Source organism: Anoplopoma fimbria, chromosome 11, assembly GCF_027596085.1.
Source record: "Anoplopoma fimbria isolate UVic2021 breed Golden Eagle Sablefish chromosome 11, Afim_UVic_2022, whole genome shotgun sequence".
NCBI classification, from domain to species: Eukaryota; Metazoa; Chordata; class Actinopteri; order Perciformes; family Anoplopomatidae; genus Anoplopoma; species Anoplopoma fimbria.
In genome coordinates this window covers 9,611,979-9,637,300 of record NC_072459.1, presented here as the reverse complement: position 1 = coordinate 9,637,300, position 25,322 = coordinate 9,611,979, and the positions used below count along the sequence as shown (strand labels likewise).

Genomic DNA, 25,322 nt, shown 5'->3' with positions numbered 1-25,322 from the left:
CTCAACTATTTCTGTAACAGTAAAAGATCCAGTGGTTTATTACCATTGAAAACTTCCCACATTTTCAGTCTAAAATGTCTTCATTTGAGGTTCACCAAGATAAATATTGAGCTCTGTGTGGTTGTTTCCACTCATTATTAAAATAATCAAAAAAACTTTTTAGAAAAGAAATGTATGTAAAAATGATCACCCCCCAAAAAAAAAAAAAATCACTCATTGAAGGTCGGGCAATCTTCTCAATCAATAAGAAAAACAGGATACCAAGAAGATAAATGGAAGCAAACCGTATAACAAAATAGGATTTATTTGATGTAAACACTGCTTTAGTAAACTGACCATTAATGTCTGGGGTATCTGTCATGCTTAAATATGCATTATGATCAAACACTGTACCATGGGAAGTTTATACTCTCCTGGAATGGCCTTAAACAGGCAGGCACAAACACACAGTTTTTGGATCGGACGGTATTTGAAATGGCATCCAATTTCAAGTCGAGAATGAAAACTTCAAAAAATTTGCAGAGGTGAAAACTGCGATGAAATGATGCCATGTTAGGTAGTAAAAAAAATCACTTTTGACTGCAGCAAAGAACCGATATCAGGCTACAACACATATGTTTAGTTTGTACCACCTTAAGGAAATATGCATCGGGTTAGGCCTTCGAAATGAAAATGAATCTTGTGAGCTCAAAGTTAAGGTTGGTAATCGTTTTTTGTTATATTTGTTGAAATTCTTTTTATACCCTGTCATCAACCAATAAATCAAATGGTCTGTAATACGCCTATCCAATCGTTTAATTCATCCCAAATGAACTAATTAAATGGCCCACCTACCTGCAGACTTGGTGACTTTCTCTCTAGATTTAGCGACTTTTGGAGCTAGTGCTGCTAGCTACATTGGAAAAGAGTTTGAAATACTGAGCTTTTAGGTTATAAATCTACCATACTCTTGCTAGAGTGCTTCATTTTAGTAAATCAATCAACAGAAGATTAACAAATGAAAGAACTAGTCCCCATGCACACTCAGTCTTTATGTTCCACACAGAAATGTCTTTGTCTATTTCTGGAACTATAAACCATATAAACACTTTGGCCTTTTTTTTGTAGTCAAATCTCAAACGAGGCTCATATAAACTCTACAGTTATCAGTCACAAGTTCAGTCCTGCGAAATTCATCAGTCCATAGTTAGTATTCTCTTTGATCATACAATGACCGTCTGAATCTCCACCTCCTCCGGGGAGGTGATGACATATTCCTCTTGCTGCACCATCTGCATTCCCTCATCCACCGTTTCCTCTGTGGTAACCATAGTAACTGTTCCTTCTGCCGTCTCCACGGTGCCAGCCGTGGCCAGTAGCGTGCCGTCACTGATGGCGGAGGCCAGCGTCATGGCCACCTGCTCCGTCAGGCTCTCGGGTGTAGCGATGGTGATTGTGTCACCACAGTCAGAGATGGATGCGCTCTCCTCGTTCATCGCCATATTGCGCACAATGATCTGGTGGCTGCCGGTGCCGCCAGCGCCATGTGACTGGCTGACAATTTGCTGCACCACTTTCATGATTTGGTTTCCCATCTGGCAGGGTTAAATAGAAAGAGAGTGGGAAGAGTTATGGAATAATGAAAAATACAATTAATACTACTTTGTTAAATAATCAATTCTGATTGGTCAAATACGGCATTCTATTCTTCTTTACAGCCGATTTTTTTACAATTATTGTTAACTCAATACAATACCTTTTAAATCAATACTTTGCTTAAAGTTATTGATTTGATCAGTAGGTCATTATTGCAAAATTAACCCGGTAACCTGTAGGGGTTCATTTCTCAATAAAGGTCGGCCTGCTTCATATTATCACTTACTTATCAGATCCTTTGGTGCAGACATTTTATATATATACACACTTTATATGTTTATCAACCCAAGTTTAGAAACAGTGAGATGCTCACACTCTGCTACTGCTCATGATCATACAGATATTCTTATTTGTGCGAGTGTGTATACTGACCTCATTTTGGCTGTCTTGAATGAGTGTGACCTCCTCCTCCTGCACCTCCTCCTCTGTTTGAGTCTAGATGTGGATATGAGAGAAGCAGCGCAAATAAAATGAATGACAGAAGCTAACTGAATCTAGCCATAAGAACCTTGAAATCAAGAATTAACACAAATAGCTCTACATTGTGAAGACATTGCTTATGCATGCTGTTTAAATTAAGTTTAACTTGCTGTGCTTAAGACTCGTTATGCGCGTCACCTACAAAAATCACAAGTAGTTATGTCCTTCTAGTTTGTACTTCAGGACATTTATCTTTACAGTCAAAGTTGTTTTCTTATTTTAAGAGATGTTGAGTGCTTTGTGATAACATTCATTTTTCTGTGGACTTAAAATTTGCAAGAACAAGAAGTGCCTGCAAATTCAGTAGTTTAGTCTTTTGTAGGCCTTTCCAACCTTGGCAGGACAACAAATGTTTAAATTTCTTCAATAAGAAAAGGCATATTATTGTGTATGTGTCTTTAAATTGTGTTTCTATGATATGACTCATATAAAGGGCATAAGGGGGAACTATTTATTTTGCTTTCTTTAATGTAATGTAATTACATGTAATGTAAAATGTAGTGTTCAAAGTCAGAGGTCTCTGCACTTGTCAAACAAAAGTGTTTTCTAACCAGAAAAAAAAAAATCTACTTTACCCTTAAATGCACCTTGAAGCTGTGATGTAAGGAGAGAAACAACACTTTCTCTTAACCCTGCTTCCCTGCGTCTCACCTTGATGATGTACTCCTGTGTGTCTGCCACCACTGAGGAGAACTCCACCAGGACGGCATGAGGATCCTCTGAGATGATGGCTGCTGTGGCGAGGCTGTCATCTGACTCCTTCTCCTCTGTTTCCACATCCTGCTGCTCACTGCAATCATCTTTCAGGCAGCCTCCTGGTGCAAATCACAGGTTGCGTTATTATGTTTATCACTGATACAAATACTAGTTTTCTTTAAGTGTTGTTGTCTGTACATCACACAGACCTTTCGCACGCATATGTCGATTGAGAGTCCCGTGCTCAGCAAAGCCTCGCCCACACTTTGAGCACTTGAAGGGCTTCTCCCCGGTGTGATGGCGGATGTGTCGCACCAGTGAACCTTTCTCCCTGAAGCCTCTCAGGCAGAACTGACACACATAAGGTTTATCTTCACCGTGGGTCCGCTGATGCACCTGCAAGGCATTCTAAGCAAGACAAAGAGATATGCTAGAGATGGCACTGCCTTTTATGTCTCTGTACGGTGGGGACGAACTAAACAATGAAATAAAAGCTTAGAGTTATACAACAAAGACTTATATCTAGAAAATCACCTTGGTCTTATATCCCTTGTTGCATCTGGCACAGCGGTAGGGTCTCTCATCCGAGTGGGCTCTCATGTGCTCTCGTACATGCCCGATGGTTTTGTACAGCTTGCCACACTCACCACACTTGTACCTCCTCTCACTGACATGGACTTCCATGTGTTTCTTCAGCAGGTAACCAGTCAGAAACTCCTTATGGCATAGTGTGCACTTGAAGGGCTTGTAACCTGCATAAAAAGAAAATATACACATAGAAGAATTACATATTTATCCATTGGCCACCAAAAGTAAAAATAAATTCCAATGTAATTTTTTCTGAATTTGGTCCAATCAAATGCTTTCTTTTTAAATAAAAGTAAATAAAAATGATTACAAGAGGGAAGCATACAGTGATGCTGTGAGTCTTCATTAGTAGTTTTGGACTTACCCAAGTGGCCCTTGACATGAAAGCGAAAGTAATTCAGTCCCTTGAAGGAGCGATTACAGTGTGGACATGTGTACAATTTGAAGGATATTTGATCAGCTGCTTCACCTGCTTCCTGAGAAAGAAACACAAGCAGAAAATAAGGCATCAAAACATAAAGCTATGTGTCCAAATAATGATTGCAACACAAGAGCAAGCTCTGCTAAGAACCAGTTCAAATGTTTCCAGAACAGTTGATGCTGAATGTAACTGGCAGCTTGAATCTTGGCAGAAGAACAGAATGATGTGTTCTCTGCGGCTCAGGTGCAGCAGCCTTACATCTCAAGAACAGAGCATTGCAATGACTTAGCTGAACTGAGGACTGAGCTGAACACACACTGCTAACCTCCCTCTAGCTCACCGCCTCAGATCACAATTTTACAGTCTCTCTCTGACGAGAGGTTACTGTTAATAATCAGCAGTCAGATCTAGTACTTTTAGAGTAATGTCAAACTAATGTTTAAAAAGGACAAACTGATTGGAAAAAAACCCTGTCAACCCTGTTTTCAAAGCACTGCAAAACATGTCTTTCAACAGAAAGCAATGCAGTAAACGTACGGTGATCCTTACCTCCGTCTCCATCTCCACAAACTCTTCTTTCACCTGGATCTCAGTGATGTTCTCATCAACATCAGGACAGTCAGAAACCACTTTATCAATTCCCTCAATTTCCTCAGTTTCCTCAGTTTCCTGTGAGGTCTCCTCAACAATGGCTTCCTCTGTCCCCAGTGCAATGCCAGAGTTGATGATAGCTTGGCAGATGAGGTTGTCGCCTGCTGCTGCAGCAGCAGCCAGGGCTTCTGCCTGAGACTGCTCTACTACAACCTGGTCAGATTCAACAGGAACACAGAAAAGGTTGTAAGAGAGTTAAAAGCATTTCATCCTGAAACCCTCAACTCCTGTTCTCCTTTATCACTGCAAATATGTAAAAATAGAAAATGTGTTTTTTGTAAATTCTGATTGGTAATAGCCCATACAGGGCTAAATGTGCACCCTTTCTGTACTCACCTGTTGCTCCTGTGTTGTTCCATTCACCTCCATTGTGAAGTGAACCTGATGGAGAACCTCCTGGGAACCAGTCTCTACCACACTGACGACAGCAGCCTGAGCTTCTACCATCTCCTGCTCCGCTGGCTGTTGTTCCACAACCACCACCTCATGCTGCTGAGCAGCCATTGCAACCTGATCATCGACTCCTGCACAATTCACACAGAACTGTCAGTGACCCAGTTCCTTTTCCGTTGAAAATAAAACGACACAGACACCATGCTGTTGGAGCCCCAAGGGAGTCACGAGAGAACCAGAACCAGGACTGCACAAGGCAGAGTGTCAAACCCTGCTGCAGTAGAATTAACACAAAATTAAAGTTGTTCGCAGTAGCTTTAAATCTACTGCACTGTCAACTTTAAAAACTTGCTTTGATATAATTCATTGTGCAACACCATCAAGCTACCGTATTCATGACAGACACACTTGGCACAAGATAACAGCTCCCGCTGTATGAATCTGACCTTTTTGTATTCCATCTTTGCTGACCAAGATCTCCTTGTACTGAACAAAGCGGATCTTTTCTGTGCAGGGTGTGAGGGCCTTGAGGTGTCTGGTGAGGGCACCTGACTCTCTGAAGGACTGGCCACATAGGGTACAGCGATATGGCCGCTCATCTGCAAGAGAACAGGAAAAAAGTTGTGTTGTCATTAGGTTAAATGTACATAAGATAACATAAATTCAAGAGAAAAAAAACAGTCTCTGTTCACGGTCTGTTACCAGTGTGACGACGGTTGTGACGAATCAGGGAGCCTTTTGTGCGAAACATGGTCCCACATAGGTCACATGAGAAGTTCTTTTGGTCACTGTGAGTTTTCATGTGAGTTCTCAAGATGTTGGTCTGTTTGGTGGAAATAGAACGTATTACAAAGACAACACTGGCAACATAGATTGTAATAAATACCCTACCTTGTATCATTCATGAAAAAGGACTGAAAACTCACATCAGTTACTTATGTGAGAAAATTAGCAAACATTTCCTGATAAAAGACACACACTGTTGTATGACTCACTGTTTTGAACGTCTTGTCACAAAGTTGGCAAATGTAGCGTCCCTCTTGGGTCACTTTGTATATAGGTTTGTTGTCACTGTCAGCATTGTCAGATACGGATTCCTCAGTCCCATCTGAGTGGTCATTGACTTTGAGTGTTTTCTTCCTGCGACCTCGACCTAGCGGGTCTGAGTGAAAAAAATGATAAAATAACAATTTAGTTAACAGGTTGAAACAACCAGAGATAAAATCACGATCAACAACAAAATATTTTTAAGCAATTTATTTTCGATTTAGTTGTCTTTCAAGCAAAAATACCTAACTTTTGCTAATCTCAGCTTCTTAAATGTGCGAGTCTAATGTTTCCCTTAGTCTTACATGATAGTAAACTAACCATCACTGGGTTTTGGTCGGATAGTGGGTTAAAACAAACAATTGGGAGTAACTTGCCTGTGGGAATATATAATAAAGATAAAGATAAAAGAGGTTTTTATTGTCATTGTAGTGATACAACGGAATTCCGTTTGGTAGCCCTCAGCCAGCCAGCAGCAGCGAACAACAAACACAATAACAACAATATACAGATAAAAATACACAAAATAAATGAAAACTTTACTACGTACAGCATAGGCATCGCGATTTTGCAAATAAATAACTGGCAAATGATTTGATAAAAACAGTAAATTGCAGTCTTAATGTTGACCCACCATTAGTAGTCTTCAATGGATCATCTGAAGATGCACAGTCATTTGTTTTCACCTCTGAAGAAGAACTCCCATTGGCTGCAGTAACCTGGCAAAATGTAGATAAACATGTGTTTCTCCCTGTTCTTATGAAAGTGTCCCCTGATATAAACCCCACACATCCCCAGGTCGTACCTCTTGAATGGCGTCCTGGCTGCTCGCCTCCCTTGCCTCCACACGTCTGCAGTTCTGCTGCAGCTTGTGCTGGATGAAAGCCTCCAGAGTGCAAAACTCAGACTGACAGCGTCCGCACTTGTGCACATCTTCATCTAACACCACAGAGACACAACGTTAAACATCACAGGACGAGTTCAACTTCAGCAAGTCACTGCGATGCAAAGCCACCACCTAGCTGATGCAACTTGCAATGTATGTGAATACTGCTGACTGGCTGGATTTCTAATCCGAGCAAAGCTGCAGCCGGGGGTTAGCAAACTAGCTAATGTTGTTGCTAAAGGCAGCTAGCTTCTAGCAACATTTCATGATGGAGGAAGTTAGCTAGGCCCAAACACAACATTTGATTAATATTTCTGTGTTTTTTCAGCTAAAGAGAGTGGACCTTCATCTCCCAGGGTCGTCTGGATGGTGATCGTCTCGCTGCCGTTCGTCGTTTGCTCTCGCTCTGTTTCTGCCGTATGATTATTTTCTACACTCATGTCGTTCGAATTCTCCGTCTCTGTCGCAACGCAGCTGCGAGGAGGGAAAACATGGCGGATTTACGACCGCGTAGTCATAACAACAAAAGGGCGCGTGCGCGTGTGTCTTCCATGGACAGGAGAGGAGACAGCAAGAAAACATGCTTTGACCTCATTTTTTATTATAACACTTACATGAAGTCGTTAAAAATGTTGGTCCTAAATATATTTATACATATACATTATATAGATTCATTACATTTATATTTACAGTACCAGTCAAAAGTTTGGACACACCTTCTCATTCAATGGTTTTTCTTTTTTTAATTTTTTTTCTACATTGTAGATTAATATTGAAGACATCCAAACTATGAAGGAACACATATGGAATTATGTGGTAAACAAACAAATGCTCAACAAACCAGAATATGTTTTATATTTTAGATTCTTCAAAGTAGTTGAATGAGAAGGTGTGTACAAACTTTTGACTGGTACTGTATATATTTATATATGTTATAAATATTTGATTACAAAGTATGTATTAACTTTTTTTTTTTGAAAGTGATAATGCATGTATATTTTGCAGTTATAAATAAATATTTTTGAAACATTATCTGCAGCAGTTGTGATATGGGTCACAGTAATATGGAGATGCTTTATTAAACATTGTCAAGATCCAAAACCAAGAGCTTTCACCTAGAATACCTTCATTACAACCTTCTTCTGGACTTACAACATTTTTTTAGTTTAGGTACGGTCTCTCCTTTCTCACAGTTGCCCATGATAATGATCCATAAAACTATAATTTCTGTGTGTCAAGAGCCTTCATTTCAACCTAACTTATGTGAGTTCTCCTGTTGTAAACATAAAGCAACTGAAGGCTGAATGGTTCAAACAATCATTTAAAGGTTGACACTGTTATTTGTCAGAGAAACAATTCTGCATTCTTTATACAATTCAAAATAATTATGATATAATTCAAACAAATAAAACATTTTAAAGAGGGATACAGTTAACAGGGAAAAGTTAACACATACAATGTAAAACTAGTGGGTAAGAGCAAATATTGGGTGAGTGGATGTAGTGGCAATAAGCTGTGGATGTGTTAGATAAAATAAGATAAAATAAAATAATCCTTTATTAGTCCCGCAGCGGGGAAATTTACAGGATTACAGCAGCATAGAGGATACTGCAAACAAGAGACATAGTAAAAAAACAAGATATTATAAATAAGCAAATGAGCAATAAAAAAACAGTAAAAAACAGTAAAGAATCCACAGTAACTTAAATATTATATATACAGACAGAAACTATTATAACTATTGTATTGCTGTTTTGTACTGCTGTTGTTGTTGTTATTATTATTTTATTAGTATATGTTATACCTTTAATTCCTCTTTATTTCTAAACCTGTCTTAAATCCATTCTGTAAAAGGATGACTGCTGAGGGGATGCTGGTCTCTGGGTCTCAGCTGGAGTTGAATCGAGGAGAGCTTTCACGACACACTAGTAAACAACAAACACTTTACGGCAGTGAACATGGCGTCTCACTTCAGCGGTGTGCTGCAGCTGACAGATCTCGACGATTTTATCACCCCCTCTCAGGTAGTTTAACTATTATAACATGTTATAACATCGGTACTATTAAAAAAAGGACAAGTTAACGTTGATGATTCATTTCATTTAAATTTAAATAATTGGTCTTCACTGATCCCAATACCCGCTAACAATGGCGTGCTACACTGTTAGCTTGCTGATAAAGTTAGCAATGATGTAACTAGGGGGGGAATAGTAGTGTTGGGTAATAACTGTGTGTTTTTGTGGATATGGATAAGTTATATTTTAGTATACGTGACTGCAGCATTGGCCACCTTTTCAGATTGAATGGCCTTGACATCTAAAGACCTGATATGTTGTCAGTTTATAGTATTTAGATGTATATGCTGAATAATGTGACACTGAATATATAAGTAATCTCTTCTCCTAGTCATTCATTCATGTGGTCTTAGTGAAGAAAATGAGTGAAATTAATCTGTCTAGAAACGTTGGTCTGTCTAAATCTCATAGTGTTCCCCTCTATTACTGTTTTATGTCTTGTATATTATTTATTTACTTATTTATTCTCTTTCCTTTGTTGTTCTTACTCAGTTCAGTCAGGTGCCTTTGGGTGTTGTTATAACCTTCTGTGTTTATCACGGTCATGAAGTTAATTAGAAGAACATTGACTTAAGTATCTTTCAGTTTGCTTTACATGTGTTGTTTATGTTTTGCAGGAATGTGTCAAACCTGTTAAAGTAGAGAAGAAACAAGGCAAATCCGTGGCCAAAATTCAAATAGAAGATGACGGCAGTTACTTCCAAGTCAATCAGGTGGGTACCACAGCTTAATCAAAACACGTCTGTGTAGTAAAATTGCACCACAGTTTACCTTTAAATCAATTTGCTTTCTGTTTGCAGGATGGTGGGAAGCAGAAGCTGGAGAAAGCAAAGATCACACTTAATGACTGTTTAGCGTGCAGCGGCTGTATCACCTCAGCTGAGAGCGTCCTCATCACTCAGCAGAGCCATGAGGAGCTCCTTAAAGTGCTGCATAACAACAAGGTAGAGATATGTGTTTGAATGCTTGTGTAGTATGTGTCTGGTTATGATCACTTTTACAGCTTTAGCATGTGATAGTAATAATGTTGGCTGTGACTGTATTCGTCATTTGAACTCCCTCCACAGTCCAGCCCGACAGAGCAGAAGGTGGTGGTGGTGTCGGTGTCACCGCAGTCCAGAGCCTCCCTCGCAGCACGCTTTGACCTCAGCAGCAGTGAGGCAGGCAGGAGGCTTACTTCTTTCTTCAAAGGCCTTGGTGGGTGCAAATATTACCATTTTATATGAAAGGTTGATTTAGGCAGACACAGTCACTTATGAAGATTATTATCATTATTGCAGGGGTTCATCATGTTTTTGAAACAAGCTTTAGTCGTACCTTCAGCCTGCTGGAGAGCCAGAGAGAGTTTGTGGAGCGTTTCCAGAGGAAGGAGCAGGACAGCAAGAGTCTGCCCATGCTGACATCAGCCTGTCCAGGTATTCCTCTAAAAACCTGTTTTCTCCCCTCATTTCTTGTCAGCTCTCAACTGTACAAGCTTTCATTGCCTTTTTAAATTGTGACATATTTTGAAATTTCATAGATTAATATAATGTAAAGGTAGAATAAAGGGTTATTAATGTATATGTAGCTTACCTGATATGCTTAACAAAAAGCAAAAGGTAGTGTCAGTCACTTCAGTGTAATAATAATTTGTTTCTTATGATTTCAGTGTTTGCTCAAAGACCTCTCCCACTGAGTGTGTGTCTGTGTGTGTGATTTGCTCAGGTTGGATTTGCTATGCAGAGAAGACTCACGGGGAGTTTATTCTTCCTTACATTAGTACCACTCGCTCCCCCCAGCAGATGATGGGTTCCCTGGTTAAAGGCTATTTTGCTGAACAACAGGTACCGGGACACTTTTACTTAAGATATTGCATATATATAATATGTATTAATAATATTTATATTATATTGTGTTTTGTGTGTGTTGTTAGGGGCTAAGTCCACAGCAGATCTACCATGTGGCAGTAATGCCATGCTTTGACAAGAAACTTGAGGCCTCGAGGTCAGACTTCTACCTGAACGAAGCGGAGACTCGAGAAGTAGACTGTGTCATCACATCTGGTACAGTTACTATTCTTATGATGCTCTTTGTCTTATGATCCTGGAGTATCTTCTCTTTTTGTACTTTTCTCATGCTTTTTCTCATGTCTCTCATAGGAGAGGTTCAGAAAATGCTGGAGGAGAAAAATGTGTCTCTTAATGATGTGGAACCTGCACCCCTAGATACAATGTAAGTTATGTGACATTTAGTTAGCCATGGCATGAATTCCCAGAGGGATATATGAACTCACACACTACATATTATTCTTGACGCAGGTTCAGCAGTGTGAGTGGGGATGAGTTCCTGAGCCATTCTGGGAGCGGGTCAGGGGGTTACCTCCATCATGTCTTCACATATGCAGCCAAGCAGCTGTTTGGGGAGGAGGTGAAGGAGCTTACCTACAAGACCCTCCGGTGAGTCTGTCTCAGCTTTAAGAAGCTTGACTGCTTTGTGGTAATTGGGTGGGCCGATCATCTGCTTTAAACTGAATTGCTTTCTTGTTTGTACCACAGGTGTATAAGAATTTCTGCCTTACTCTGTTTTCCCACCTCTGCCACAGGAATAAAGACTTCCAGGAAGTGACTCTAGAGAGGGACGGAGTTGTCCTGTTGTCCTTTGCTTCCACATACGGCTTCCGTAACATCCAGAACCTGGTGCAGAAACTCAAGAGGGGGAAGTCGCCTTACCACTTTGTGGAAGTCATGGCCTGTCCATCAGGTAAATGGAAATATGCAGATGTGAACTTTTCCTGTATGTGCTCTGTTGCTCCATTGGTACAGCATATATTTTGAGTTACATGAGTTGAGTTTATTTTTTAAGTTTTTATCAGTTTGATAACTGACAAGCACAACTAGCACTGCTTTACTACTTTGATGTTTGCAAGGAAATTAAAGCCATAAATACATTATGTTTCTTCTTGCTTCTTGTTTATATTCAGGCTGTCTAAACGGTGGTGGACAGGTGAAGCCTTTACCTGGTCAGATCCCCAAAGAGCTTCTCCAGAAGGTTGAGGAGCTGTACAAGGCAGAGCGCCCCCTGTCGCCAGAAGATGACACCCGTGTGGCCGAGCTGTACCAGTCCTGGCTCCACAGTGTCGGGGAGGAGAGAGCCAAAGAGCTGCTACACACACGCTACCACGCTATAGAGAAGATGACAAACGGACTCACTATGAAGTGGTGAAGAAAGATTTTTTCTACAATCCATGATTTTTACAGAACCGTCCTAATATACGAGACTATGTGTGTCTGTGGGTTATGGGCAAAGTCGAATATAAGCTGGTTTGAGGAAGCCTATAACCTTTTAAACCACTTTTCTCCATTTCTAAAAGTTGTGTGCCTGACCAGAAGACGTAGATAATTGACACAATGCTCAACCTGAACCAAATGATGTATATGATCTTATTATTTGCCCTCATACTGCTGATTGTCCCTTAAGATGTATAAATAGTTAACCATTTGTGTGGCACCTGTTACACTTTGAAATGTTAGCTGAAATAACACAGCAAAATAAAATGATTCCTTCTATATTTAACCTTATGTATATTGAAAAAATAAAGACTTTATTTAATTGTAAACAAATGTTTTTTAAATTATTTTTAAAACATGCAAAGCATATGTCCAACAGAATCTCGGAAGAATTTAGTCTCATATCTTTTATTGAATAGTCTTGACTCTAATGTACAATTATAAGCTCTTGCAAAGTGAGGATTTACTCTCTATGATAAACATCAATAAAGAGAGTAAGAGTGCACACGAGGAAATTGCATCCTATAAAACATGTAAATTATACATTATTTTCTCCTCAAACCAGTTATTTAAAGCATTAAATACATAAAATAGATTAGAATCTATTTTTTAACCAACTGCAAGTATGCAGTTAGTTTGTGCATAACTTATTCCATTAAGGAACATCTAATGTAGCTTCACACTGGCTTTTTTTGAGCGTAACATGTTTTATGATTACTAAAACAACAGACATGGGGGTCAACCAGGTTCCCAGCTGTATAAACTGGTTACATTTAAGGTTAAAGCACAAACACACTCTGCAGAGTTGTGTCTTGCTGCATTCTGTCATTCAAACTTTTCCTCCCTGATAGTTGAGTATGTCACATATTCAGATTTCTTAAACTGGATCTCAGGGTCTGAGAAGCCCCCACTCCAAAGCCAACATGGCGTGGTGAGGAAGTCTCTCCTTTGGCTTCTTAAATTTGTCCTTCTCCTTCCTCAGGACCCTCAGCACCTCTATGGGGTCTGTCTTCCCAGTGAACTTTTGAACTCCTTCCTCCCTACAGTAAAGAGAGAGGATTAGAAAGAAAACTGAGACAAAGTTTGACAGGAAAACTCCAGATTTTAGAAACCATTGTTTAATCTGTAAATACAAGCTCACCAACTGAGCCTGTTTTACCAACCTGTCAAGTAGACTAATGATTTAACTATTTATTTAATCAGCACTGTTCCACAGAGTAATTAATCATTAAAAGAGTGACCTGGTATACACCTATGTTGAGTACTGAAACAGGCACCAAAACAAGCGCTGAGATAAATACAATCTCAAATACAAACTCTTACAAACTCTAAAACCAAAACAAAAATGGGTGGAGACATTTTTTCACTTCAGCCTTTTATGTTTCATTCATGCTAAATGTCTCACGTGAGGCGAAGAAAAGGGTTGTACTCAAACTCCTCCATTAGTGTGGACGGCACTGTGGGTTTGTCATCATCATCTCTGGCCTGCAGACACAAAGACTGTCAGGAAACGTGGCAAAATAAAGATTTCTCAGTATGTATTTAAAAGGATAAAACTGGCAATAATTTTCTGTCTTTGTTTTTATTGACAAATCTCCTTAATAGACCAAAACCATCAACAAATTTATTTATCCTTCTTCCTGTGTAGCCAAAGCCTGAAATAGCTTAATTCACTGTTCCATAGACCACCATTGTTACGATTAAAAACACTTATACTTAAAACCTCATTAGTTTATTTCTGATTCAATAGTCTGAAATAGTCTCTAACAAATGCACTACTTATTCCTTTTTAAGTACCGTTTGCTAAAAACTACAGTGCCCAGCTGTTTTATGAAATTACTTTACATACTTTACGTACTCTACAATAGAAATCTGAGTTTATTTCCACCTTTTAAAGATTTCCTAAGGTCCTAAGGTTTTGGTCTTTTGTTACAATTACAAAAAACAGAGAATATTGCAAGCTTTATTATTTAAGCTTTTTGGTTGTTTTGCTCACCCTGGCCCAGCTCAGCATCTCTTTAACCTTTTCATTCTCCGGCTCCACCAGCATGGCAAACTTCAGGTTCTTAATGGTGTACTCGTGTCCACAGAACACCTTCTACAGATGAATAAAGTGTGATTTAAAGTCAGTATTTCCTGATTAACTCACACAAAGCAGTAGAGTGTCTCAGTCATTCTTGGCTTCGCGCCACTTTAGAGATGTTTGTACTATGAAGGCAGTAAAGAGAACCAGGCTGCACTCAATCCACTCATTGTTCGTGTGTTTAATCATCGCTGTGTCTCGCTGTGTCTTACACCAGCTCTTCTCTGAGGTCATGTTAGCCGCCATTAACCCCGTGAGCCCTGCACACAACCACGACACATACAGTATCTCTTTATTTCCACTAACCGTGTCTTGAGGTAGGGAGCCCAGCACCTGGGTGAGATTGTGGTACATCTGTTCTGCCGTTCCCTCAATAAACCGCCCGCATCCGCCGATAAACAACGTATCCCCTGACAACCAAAAGAAAGGACACTTGAAGGCAGGCGGCAGTGGTGAGTCCCCACAACGGACAATGTGTTTGTTAACAAGGATTCATATATCTCGCCACTCAAAATGAAGTTATCATCTATATAATTGATGCCACATGAAGTGACTTCTGGAGTGAGTTTAGAAATGTACTTCTCAGGTTTCACAGCTCTTTATGTTTACAGTCAAAGACCTGTGAACACAGCAGGGGCGTCAGTGCACTCGTCCTCCCAAACAAAGTAGCACATGTGACCAGAGGTATGGCAGGGAGTGAACAGGCATCTCACATTGATGGAGTTGAACTGCAAATGGAGAAAAACATGATATCAAAAGACAACATGGCAGAGACACAGTAAAATGTCCCCAGTTATGATTTCAACCTTTTTTCTAGTTGTTTTACCTTGAGTTCCTGGGCGTCGGTTACCTTATCCGTCAGGCCCCCGATCCGATCGTCTCCCCCGTACACCCTCAGACCAGGAACGTCCTTCAGCAGAGCCTCGTTCCCCCGAGCATGGTCCCTGATCAGTGAAAACAGATTAGTTAATTATTTCTTTAGCAGTGATTTGTTTGGGTGTACTGGTATTACTGATTTACTTTAAGGCCAGGCTACCTCTCTCTTATACCAAACAGTCTCACCAGTGATGGTGTGTGGTGAGGACCGCCATCAGGGACAAGCCCTCTCTCTTCACAATTTCTAACAGCTGTAAAGAAACAAAAAGACGTCTGTCTACCTGTCAGCAGCAATTCACATATGTATGTAACTATGATTATTTTCCACATATGTATGTAACAATTCATGTTTTTCTGTTGGTTGACAGGAAAATAATCAGCAAATTATTTTGATAATTGATTAATCATTTAAAGGGCAAGACATTCTAAATTGTGAGGACTTGTTGGTTTGACAAACCAATTGAATTAATGACACCACATTTAGGTGATAGGTGAGGATATTTAAAAAATATTAAGACAATTTATAAACAAAAAAGTATTGAGTGAATACTTAATAGGGTAGTCAATAAAAAAAAAAAGCAGACATTTATCAGTATTATCAGTTGTATTATCAGTACATTTCAATACAGGTATAATTTAATACTTAGTTTGTTTAATTATTTTTGGTTGTTTCTTCATGAAATCGCAAGAATTTATTTTATTATCTCCCCAATCCCTTTTGATCTATCTATCTATATCTATATCTATCCATATATATATATATATATATATATATATATATATATATATAGATTTTGCTACTTGTGCAAACAATGACAGAACAAGGAGACATTTTTAAAGTGCATCACAGGAGCTCTGGCTCTTACCCGGTGTGGTACCGCAGGGTCCACAGCTATGGCCTGTTTACTCTGCTCCTCTATCACCAGGTACATGTAGTTGTCCTCCAGGATGGAAATCACCTTTACCTTCATGACACCATTAAACGCATGCGCATCACGGTGCGGGATACTGCGGGGAGAGTTGTATTGGTCAACATTAGGCAACTTGTATATCATCTACTGAGCTACTACCATGAACATGCACCAGTTATTGATTCATCACTGATGCTGTTAAGCATTACGTTATCTTATAATTAGGACCAGCGTTAAAATGACTTACATTACTGGGTCTGATGAAGTGACATGACATTTTTCTACAGTTTAAACATTTATGGCAAATAAATAAAATAAAAACATTTACCTCAGCTTGAATAATTCGGATGATGTGGTTGTTAAATCCTTGTGATGCTGTTAAAAATGTTATTCTACATCTCTGCAACCAGACGGAGAAGTTATCGCGACATCAAGACATTTTAATCGAGCCGGAAACATTCAACGACCATCTGTTATGTTTATGAAATTGTATAGTCTTCATTTATTTATCATTTCATTATTATAATTTATTCTTCTCAGTATTTTGTATGTTAGACTTGCTAACATCCAAATGATTAAGATTTAAATGTGTATTCAAAATACTTAAATGCAACTGGACACTCATCCATCATTACCAGTAGTACTTCACTCAAGTACTACAGCTAAGCAAAGTTTTGATGTACTATAACTTCAAGTTATTAGTTATTTTGTACACACACACACTTTCACTTTAAGTACTTTTTGGACACAATACCTTTATTTCTACTAACTTAAAATTATGTTTTTTTTTTATTGCTTTTCTGATTGAAATCCATGCAGTAAAATTTGTAAGACTGTACTTAATATGGTAAAGAGCATTCACAGTATCTAACATTTAATGCTGACACACCAATGAGTGCAAAATGCTTAGCTCAAAGAATGCTTTTTAAAAGCACTTGTGACGAATTTCCCATCATAAAGAACCAAACTAACAGCTCCCAAGCAAATGCGAAAAGATTGCAATAATGAAACATTAAAAAATAAAGCACTGATAAGAATCTTCACAGAAAAAGAAATTATTTTTTATCAATTTACACTTTTTTTCACACGTATTCTAACATTTGTACCTGAAGCCGCTCCCTTTCTTGTTCACATTGTTAATTCTATCACTTTGTTTTACATTGATAAATTATAACATAATATTAAAATGATTTTAAAACTCAGATTTACAGATTAACAAACTTATTCCTCATTTAAAGTGTTCAATGAATGGCCATATATTCCTTAAAACTATCACACCAATCTGATCCAAACAAACTAAAACAAGTTTAAAGCCATATTAGATTTGATTTAAGTGATAAAAAAAAAAGGTTTGCCATAACTGAGAGTGAATGTAGATAGAAGATCTATTTATAGCGGCTTTGAAGATGAAATGCAGATATATTTTGTATTACACTATTAACAGCTTGCAGTGTTTTAAGCAGTTGTTATGAAGCAAGAATGCACTGGACATCACTCCTTGGGCACCCGGAAGCCATCTTTTTCTTTCCGGAGACTTCTCATGGTTTCAATCGAGGTTGTCTGCTTTACGTGGTCTTGCACGGATTTCTCTCTGAATTAAACATTAAAGAAATATAAGTAGAGCTGTAATTACTGCAGACACACACTTGTATTGTAAGTAAATACAATATTATAAATAATCAGTATTAAACATGCTTCACATACTTTACTCTCATAAAGGGGTTAAATGTGAATTCATCTGCCAAAGTGGACGGAACGGTAGGTTCTCCATCGCTGCATTTCTCCTACAGAGATTAAAACAAACAGACGCAAGGTTGTTTGTATTTTCAACAGTTTCAGAAGCTGATCATCTGATTGAGACAATGACTGATTGGAAATGACACGTCAGACGAGTACCTTTGCCCACGCCAGCTTCTCCTGAATGACTTCATTGTCCGGTTCCACATGACGTGCAAATTTCAGATTGCTGACGGTGTACTCGTGCCCGCAGTAAACACGCTTTAAATACAAACACACCGTGGTTAGTCAGTCTGTCACACAGTTTAAGTGTACTTTATCAGAAAATGACATTTTCAACACCCTAACTGGAAAAGGTATCACATATCTCTATTTAAAAAAAAAAAAAAAAAAAAAAAAAAAAAAAAAAAAAAAAAAAAAAAAAAAGCAAAATTTAGTCTAATCTCTTAATCTATTTGGTCTCATCTCAATTTGATTCTGTCTCAAATCTTTTGTAAATTACTTTAATTACTTCAGTCGCATGTTTAGACTTTCAATAATAACCCTTTACACCAACATTACAGGTGGAGTTCATATATTTACCGTTTCAGGAGGCAGGATTCCCAGAATATCTATCAAGGCTTTGTGCATCTGCTCCGCTGTTCCCTCAAAGAATTTTCCACAACCAGCCACAAACAGCGTGTCCCCTGCATGGGAACAAAAACACCTTAGGACGTCTCACATGACAGAGTGCTGACTTGTTACAGAGGTTTTAATCAAGACTCATTGGTCAAATTTGACAGATTAAGGCTAGACTTTGTTGTCTCAGGTATCAGTTGCAGTTCTTCTTATCAAATGTGATCAGACAGACCTGTGAAAACAGCCGGAGGCTCTGTGCTTTTATCCTTCGTCACATAGTAACAGATGTGACCGGTTGTGTGACATGGGGTAAACAGGCATTTGACATTGAGGGATCCAACCTGGAAAAGAATGACACCAGTGAGCAAACATCATCGTCAATTTAAGGGCTTATATTTGGATTGTGGAATAGACAGTTTAATGGTCCTACCTTGATATTGTGGGAATGAGAAACTTTCTTTGTTATAGCATCAACTCTGTCATCTCCTCCATAGACCCTAAGCCCTGGCATTAGCTTAACCATTTTCTCATTTCCACCAGCATGATCCCTGAGGAGAGAAAATGGTCAGTGTGTAGAAATAGATACTCTTCAGCAGAAGGGTAGTTTTATGCAGTTTTAATGGTTTCTCAGCATACTGGATTTTTTGGCTAGTTAGAGTTTTCAGAATGCTCTCATGAATACAGTAAACAAATGATAGCCAGTGCACAAGTATGTGTAAAATAAAACATTAACCTAACTTGAAGCTTACCAGTGGTGATGAGTGGTTAAAACTGTTGTGAGTTTTACGCCATGCTTTCTGACAGCTTCCACAACCTGTTGAAAGCAGAAAAAGGTCAAATTGAAGTCAGAACATATTTATCAAGCGAAACTGAAGAATATTTGTTGGTTCCGTATCATATGTAAGGATTTGCTATTTTATTCTGTTTCAGGTCATCAAAAATGTAATATCAGGAAGTTTTGGAGTAAAGCGGTTACATTGTGTTCAGGAAACTTCTGAAGGCCTTTTTTACTTTTTCTTTAATTTTACATAATAAACAATGAATCGAAAAAATATATATATACAGTATACTGTAGATAGTCATTAATTATTGAAGCCCTAAATGAAAGAACAGATATAATAGAATGAGAGGTGGAAGAAGTATTGCGATCCTTTGCGAGGGCTCAATACTAACTTTTAGAATAATGTCATATGTATATGACATAATAATAATACATATACTACGTTATTGAACTGTTATTGAGGCAGTGACAGCTGTAAAAAGTATAACAATATGGGAGCTGGTCAAGGTAGAGCTAATTTAAACTACTGTAGATAATATTAGTTTGATTAATCTATTAAAAAACATAAAAGGATAAGACAATATATGCTGTAAAACAATAACTTAATCTAGCTTTATGGTAAAAACAAAAACAAAAAAATATACCATAATACAGGATTTTTATCCATAGAAGCACTCATCTATAATGCATCATGTCCTCTATATAGATCACATATTTGATATTTAAAATACTAATCTGTGAAGTAACTTGTAAAAATGACAATATCTGCCTCTGAAATTCAGTAGAGTAGATGTAGATTATATGCAGGGTAGCATATAATGGAAAAGCTCAAGTAAAGTTCCTAATGTGTTGAAACAGTACTTGAGTAAATATATTTAGTTACTTATCTGATTATAATTTAATCAAGTATAATGCAATGCACAGACCTTTATCGGCTCCACAGGGTCAACAACAGCTGCTTCCCTGGAGTCCACATCTATCAGGAGGTACATGTAGTTGTCACTGAGCGCTGGGAGAAGTTCAACCCTCATATTTGCTTGTTCCACCAGAGAGGATTTCCTCACTGCGCTGTGAAGGAGGGCAGCTGCTTGAGCTTTGATTTCCACAGGGGCTGCAAGAGAAGATATAAATCAATACATGACAGATTGACATTAAGGGACTCTCTCTTCCAGTGTCACTTTAATAATAATAACTTTATTTATATAGCACCTTTTAAAAACAAGGTTTAGAAAGTGCTTCGACAGACAAGGCAGCAAAACAGTGCAATAGATATATTATTATTATTAATATTAAAAACAATCGTTAGGATAAAACTAAACTAAGAAACAAAATGAAATAACAAGTGACAATCAAATAAACAAAATAAATAAAATCAAGTGAAATAGGTAAACATAAAATAGTAAAAGAATATAAGATAAAAATAGTAAAAACCAATTAAAACGAAACATCACATAAAAGCCATTCTTTTAGTCCTTTCATTCCTAAAATAAAAAGGAGTTATGGTTTATGACAGGCACACTTGTCCATGGACATGTTCAGGAGCCACAAAAAAAAAACAGGAAACGCAAGGCATGATGCAATGGATGCATTACACAGTAGCCATTGGCAGGACATGTATTAATCATTTAAGCCAGCCTGACAACAGCATAAAGTAAACAACGTTAGCTTCAATGCTAACTACAAAAACACATTACATTTTGTTCACCTATCTGCTGCATGGATCTAGCCTGACTGTTAAGGTTGTTTGAGATGTTTACGTACTTTGGGACTTACCAAATTTGAAGGCTGTCGCAGCTCCCAGTAGAGTGCAGGCACTCCCTGCCAGGGACTTGAATAACATAACAGCAGCAGGTACAGCCTTATCACAGTCGTGTAAACCAGAAAAAGTTTAGTCCTTCACTTCCGCCTCCGTCCCCTCTTCACCTTTAACCCGCCAGGCTCGACCAATCAAATCAGGGGGAGTCGATTGGCCACAGTCAGATACAATTAATAATATATTTGTTATTTACTATTTTTTAACGACAAATCTATAAAAGATATAATGAATTGACTCATTGCATTTTTTTTTCTTTGTTTTCTTGTTGTTTATAATGTATTGTTATCTGTGCAATACAATACACTGTGCAATTATAGCTATAATAGTTTTTCTGTCTGTACATATAATATTATTATTAATGTTATTGTGGATTCTTTACTGTTTTTATTGCTTATTTATAATACTTGATTTTTATTTTATTTTATCTTGTTTTTCTTTTACTATGTCTCTTGTTTGCACTATACCCTATGCTGCTGTAATCCTGTAAATTTCCCTGCTGCGGGACTAATAAAGGATTATCTTATTTTATCTTATCTTGTTATTATAAATCATATCTTGTAAAAATGCTTTTTCAACAGTATTTCATACCATATGTATTTTCTTTTTGTATTCGTTATAGTATTGTGATTTTTATTTTTAAATATTATACAGGTGGAGGCTTCAAATAAGCCCAGTGGGCTTTCTGCCTCTTCCTGCACTGTAATATAATTCATCAATGTTATGTTTTTTTATATTTTTCAATTGTGCAAATAAACTAAACTAAAAACTAAACTAGGTATATATATGAGGGATTATTATTTTATTTTTAAGCCATTATAACCATCCCAAATATAAATAGATAAATCAGCTTCCATATGTGTTTTGAGTTTACTGTATGTCCTTCCAGACTTGCCGTAGGTCAATAAAAATCAGCTTCCATATGCGTTTTGAGTTTACTGTGTGTCCTTCCAGACTTGCCGTAGGTCAATCATTCGTAGGGCTCTGCGTGCGGCGTCGGTCAAAGTTTAGTTGAACCGGAGCTGACAGCTTCAGAGCGGCTGAAACCGACACGTCTCTCCACACAATGACAGCGAGAAATATCACTCGGTTCTGGGAATGGGGGAGGAAGATAATCTGCGTGGGGAGAAACTACGCAGACCACGCAAAAGAGCTGAAAAACGCGATTCCCACAGAGCCCATCCTGTTCCTGAAGCCACCGTCTGCATACGTCACAGAGGGCTCCTCCATCCTGGTGCCTCTGTACTCCAGCAACCTGCACCATGAAGTGGAGTTAGGAGTGGTCATTGGCAAAGGGGGCACGGCCATACCGCAGTCCTCCGCCATGGAGCACGTAGCAGGCTATGCTCTGTGTCTGGACATGACAGCCAGGGACGTCCAGGACGTTTGCAAGTCCAAAGGTCTCCCCTGGACCCTGGCCAAAGCTTTCAACACCTCCTGCCCCATCAGCGAGTTCATCCCCAAAGAGCGCATCCCTGACCCGGGGAATGTGAAGCTGTGGCTGAAGGTGAACGACCAGCTGCGGCAGAGCGGCTGCACCTCCCAGATGATCTTCTCCATCCCCTATCTCATCAGCTACATCAGCGAGTTCATCACCCTGGAGGAGGGGGACCTGATCCTGACCGGGACCCCCAAAGGAGTCTCCGCCGTGCAGGAGCATGATGAGCTGCAGGCTGGGATCGAGGACGTTGTCACTATGACCTTCAGGGTGGACAGACAAGACCTACAGTGAAAACAAAAAGACATTAATTAGACCAAAGAAATACTCGTGAAGAGATAATGATTTGACTGGAGGCGTGAATGTAATTATTGTTAATATATTTGCAAATATTATGTGGACCAGCAGATGGCAGTCTCGTGCCATCAACAGCTTTTTTTTCTGATGCTGCCTTGTGAAATGTATGTGAAAACGAACAAAACTCAGTTTGGTTACATTGATTAATATCATGAGTGAACTTTTGATCGGTTTCACTGTTTTATATGCTTAAACCAGGGATATGAAAATAATTCATCACCCATGGTCACTCTCTTTGTTTCCAATCATAAGTTGTTGAAGAAGTATTCAGAACTTGTATTCAAATAAAAGATGGAATCATTTATTTTATTTTTTTTATTAAAATGCAAGTTGAAGTGTGGATGTATTGCTGTATCAACAAAAGAACACAATTATTGGAGACAGAATGGTCAGTGTTTTGTTAGGATATGTAACATTATTAGATTATTATTATTTATGCATTAAAGTATAAGAATCATTATAAGTAGCTGGTCAAGGCGGAGCTAACTTTAGCTACTATACATGTGGAAGACATATTCAGATCTTTTAAATAGTAAAAGTACGAGCTCATACTCTTTTACAGGTAAAAGTCCTACATTCGAAATGTCACCTGAGTAATAGCAAAACAATTATGTATATAGATTATCACCAAAATGTACTTTTGGTATCAAAAGTAGAAGTACTAACTTATTTGAGAATAGTATCCTAACTATTGATGTTGCGGCTGCCGGCTGGTAAATGTGGAGTTTATATTTTATAAACTGATGGTAGCTTAGTATATAATAGTGCATCCGTTTTAATTGATTGTGTTTCATATCAATAATCAGAATCTTAAAAGTATAAAGCAGAATAAAATGGAAAAACTCATGTAAATGCAATAACCTCAAAGTTGCACAGTACTTTGTAAACGTATTTAAATACAGTCATACAGTAAAAGCCCATCAGTCATGCCCAAATTATAATGATAAAATTGATATAGATGTATGGTCAAAAAACATATTTTGATTAAAGACTGATAACAGTATAAAGAACCAACATCTATAGCGTTTTGAACTTTTCATACCACACTATATTTTTCGTTAACATGCACTAATGATAAAGATATATAGGATGTTTCCTTCAGTCACATTCAGCACTACAGTCTGATTTAATGTGGTGTTCCCTTCAGAAGCTTAAATGTGAAATAGAGTTTATCGCCAAGGATTTCAAGTTGAGAAAATAGTCATGTTAGTGAGGAAGTTTAGAGGACTGAGGGTTTGGCTCTGGCTTCATGCGGTTATTCGTAAATTTAAAACACATTTAGCTGCTTGTTGGATTAGCTGAGAAGGGCTTTCTTCAGAGAGTTTGATGGATCACTTTTTGATATTATTTTGTAACTGCATGCTGAACCCTGTTGCCTCCTTAGTGAACATTGTCGGGTTATCCTTCAACAATCTAATAGCCTACCCCGAAAAGACTCCCCTCACGCCATTACCATTTAATGAAACTGTGGTGTTTCTGTTCATCCAGTGTCATTTTGTGTTTCAGGCTGCGTACCTTCATCATAACCACATTTTTTCCTGGACTGTTCAACATCTGTTCCAGGTTCAATTACAATTCTCCCACAGGCCTCTCTGTTTTCAGGATCAATCAGAGCCCCCATCAACCTGTCCCAGGCCAGTCTGCTGAAACCCGAGTCTGTGTACATCATCTTCCCACACCTGTAGGGCATGTTATCTCCAAGACTCACAGGACCCAAGCCCTGGCCTTCAGGGGACCGACGGGTCACATGTGTCCATCATCAGAGCAGTTATGACAGATTCAATTAGATCAGGGATCTGGGAAATGTAGTTGTGGCCTGTTTCTCAGAACAGGGTTAGAGCAGGTGTCGTCTTTTATGAGATATGAATCATACTGTTCATTGTCCCCGTGTGTGACTGACGGTATTACTCCCTCAAAGGTTCTAACAATGGCTTCAAAGCATCACGGTCAGCTCTGGTTTAGCGTTCACCACATGAAGCGGTATGTTGTCATGGAGCAGGGAGTCAGAGGAGGTATATTTGACGCTTTCAAGGCAGAGGGGATTAGGTGGAGATCACAGACTTCCGATCTAACGCACACCAACGATGAAGTCACATGTGACTTGAAATCAAGCCAGGTGGTAAATGTGCAGCAGAGAGATTTGGGGGAATTCTCTAGTAAAAAAAGTTAATTTCTACCCCAAGCCACCTTGAGATATTTGTAATTACATATTTAACAACTATTGAATAGATTGGCACAAACTTTGGCACAGACATTCATGATTCTCAGATGATAAATCCAAATTTTTTAGTTTTTTTTTCATCAGGGGACACAATGAGGTTGACATTTGTTGCTCTAAGTGAAACCTCTTAACCACTATTGGACAGATTGAAATTAAGTTTGGTGAACACATTTATGTCACCCTTGGGATGAATAATAATCACGTTGTGGATCCCCTGACTTTTCATCTAGCCATTGGGACAAAATTTAAAGTCGTCCAATACTTTGGTTTATGATTTCTTGCTAAATTGATGGCTTTTCGATGATAAGACGGAATACATAAGCGGTGGAATTTAAGATTAGTTTTACAC

At 38.4% G+C, this 25,322-nt stretch overlaps 5 protein-coding genes across 5 annotated transcripts; 2 read left to right on the top strand and 3 right to left on the bottom strand.

The window, feature by feature from the left end:
* Positions 1–295: 295 nt before the first annotated feature.
* Positions 296–7,275, bottom strand: e4f1 (E4F transcription factor 1). Its single transcript, XM_054607647.1, has 14 exons — positions 7,141–7,275; positions 6,717–6,850; positions 6,546–6,630; positions 5,860–6,026; positions 5,567–5,687; positions 5,311–5,463; positions 4,808–4,995; positions 4,370–4,624; positions 3,764–3,875; positions 3,346–3,563; positions 3,021–3,219; positions 2,767–2,930; positions 2,008–2,070; positions 296–1,574 (listed from the first exon to the last, which is right to left on the bottom strand). The coding sequence occupies exons 1-14, from the start codon at positions 7,235–7,237 to the stop codon at positions 1,203–1,205; spliced, it is 2,328 nt and encodes a 775-aa protein (XP_054463622.1). The 5' UTR covers positions 7,238–7,275; the 3' UTR covers positions 296–1,202.
* Positions 7,276–8,745: 1,470 nt separating this feature from the next.
* On the top strand, positions 8,746–12,449 carry narfl (nuclear prelamin A recognition factor-like). Its single transcript, XM_054607653.1, has 11 exons — positions 8,746–8,821; positions 9,490–9,585; positions 9,673–9,816; positions 9,940–10,069; positions 10,153–10,287; positions 10,577–10,695; positions 10,785–10,914; positions 11,011–11,083; positions 11,170–11,307; positions 11,454–11,611; positions 11,832–12,449. Exons 1-11 carry the CDS (start codon positions 8,756–8,758, stop codon positions 12,071–12,073), a joined length of 1,431 nt encoding a protein of 476 aa, XP_054463628.1. The 5' UTR covers positions 8,746–8,755; the 3' UTR covers positions 12,074–12,449.
* A 202-nt stretch (positions 12,450–12,651) lies between these two features.
* On the bottom strand, positions 12,652–16,068 carry LOC129098609 (hydroxyacylglutathione hydrolase-like protein). The gene is made up of 8 exons (XM_054607664.1): positions 15,964–16,068; positions 15,284–15,348; positions 15,048–15,165; positions 14,841–14,949; positions 14,528–14,631; positions 14,135–14,236; positions 13,544–13,623; positions 12,652–13,178 (listed from the first exon to the last, which is right to left on the bottom strand). The coding sequence occupies exons 1-8, from the start codon at positions 16,066–16,068 to the stop codon at positions 13,028–13,030; spliced, it is 834 nt and encodes a 277-aa protein (XP_054463639.1). The 3' UTR covers positions 12,652–13,027.
* Positions 16,069–17,047: 979 nt separating this feature from the next.
* On the bottom strand, positions 17,048–21,063 carry LOC129098605 (hydroxyacylglutathione hydrolase, mitochondrial-like). The gene is made up of 9 exons (XM_054607661.1): positions 20,918–21,063; positions 20,071–20,255; positions 19,113–19,177; positions 18,794–18,911; positions 18,596–18,704; positions 18,328–18,431; positions 17,905–18,006; positions 17,713–17,792; positions 17,048–17,599 (listed from the first exon to the last, which is right to left on the bottom strand). Exons 1-9 carry the CDS (start codon positions 20,982–20,984, stop codon positions 17,500–17,502), a joined length of 930 nt encoding a protein of 309 aa, XP_054463636.1. The 5' UTR covers positions 20,985–21,063; the 3' UTR covers positions 17,048–17,499.
* Positions 21,064–21,894: 831 nt separating this feature from the next.
* On the top strand, positions 21,895–23,054 carry fahd1 (fumarylacetoacetate hydrolase domain containing 1). Its single transcript, XM_054607668.1, has one exon. The coding sequence runs from the start codon at positions 22,024–22,026 to the stop codon at positions 22,687–22,689; it is 666 nt and encodes a 221-aa protein (XP_054463643.1). The 5' UTR covers positions 21,895–22,023; the 3' UTR covers positions 22,690–23,054.
* Positions 23,055–25,322: the final 2,268 nt, after the last annotated feature.

Coding starts and splice junctions, on each gene's coding strand:
- e4f1 (XM_054607647.1), bottom strand. CDS start 7,237: ATGAGTGTAGAAAATAATCATACGGCAGAAACAGAGCGAGAGCAAACG. Junction 5,688..5,859: donor GTGACAAGACGTTCAAAACA/GTGAGTCATACA, acceptor TCCACCAAACAG/ACCAACATCTTGAGAACTCA. Junction 2,931..3,020: donor TCGACATATGCGTGCGAAAG/GTCTGTGTGATG, acceptor GATTTGCACCAG/GAGGCTGCCTGAAAGATGAT.
- narfl (XM_054607653.1), top strand. CDS start 8,756: ATGGCGTCTCACTTCAGCGGTGTGCTGCAGCTGACAGATCTCGACGAT. Junction 10,288..10,576: donor GCTGACATCAGCCTGTCCAG/GTATTCCTCTAA, acceptor TGATTTGCTCAG/GTTGGATTTGCTATGCAGAG. Junction 10,696..10,784: donor GCTATTTTGCTGAACAACAG/GTACCGGGACAC, acceptor GTGTGTTGTTAG/GGGCTAAGTCCACAGCAGAT.
- LOC129098609 (XM_054607664.1), bottom strand. CDS start 16,068: ATGAAGGTAAAGGTGATTTCCATCCTGGAGGACAACTACATGTACCTG. Junction 15,166..15,283: donor CTCACCACACACCATCACTG/GTGAGACTGTTT, acceptor TTCACTGATCAG/GGACCATGCTCGGGGGAACG. Junction 13,624..14,134: donor AGATGCTGAGCTGGGCCAGG/GTGAGCAAAACA, acceptor TTGTGTCTGCAG/GCCAGAGATGATGATGACAA.
- LOC129098605 (XM_054607661.1), bottom strand. CDS start 20,984: ATGTTATTCAAGTCCCTGGCAGGGAGTGCCTGCACTCTACTGGGAGCT. Junction 19,178..20,070: donor ACCCTGTGGAGCCGATAAAG/GTCTGTGCATTG, acceptor TGCTTTCAACAG/GTTGTGGAAGCTGTCAGAAA. Junction 17,793..17,904: donor AGAAGCTGGCGTGGGCAAAG/GTACTCGTCTGA, acceptor TAATCTCTGTAG/GAGAAATGCAGCGATGGAGA.
- fahd1 (XM_054607668.1), top strand. CDS start 22,024: ATGACAGCGAGAAATATCACTCGGTTCTGGGAATGGGGGAGGAAGATA.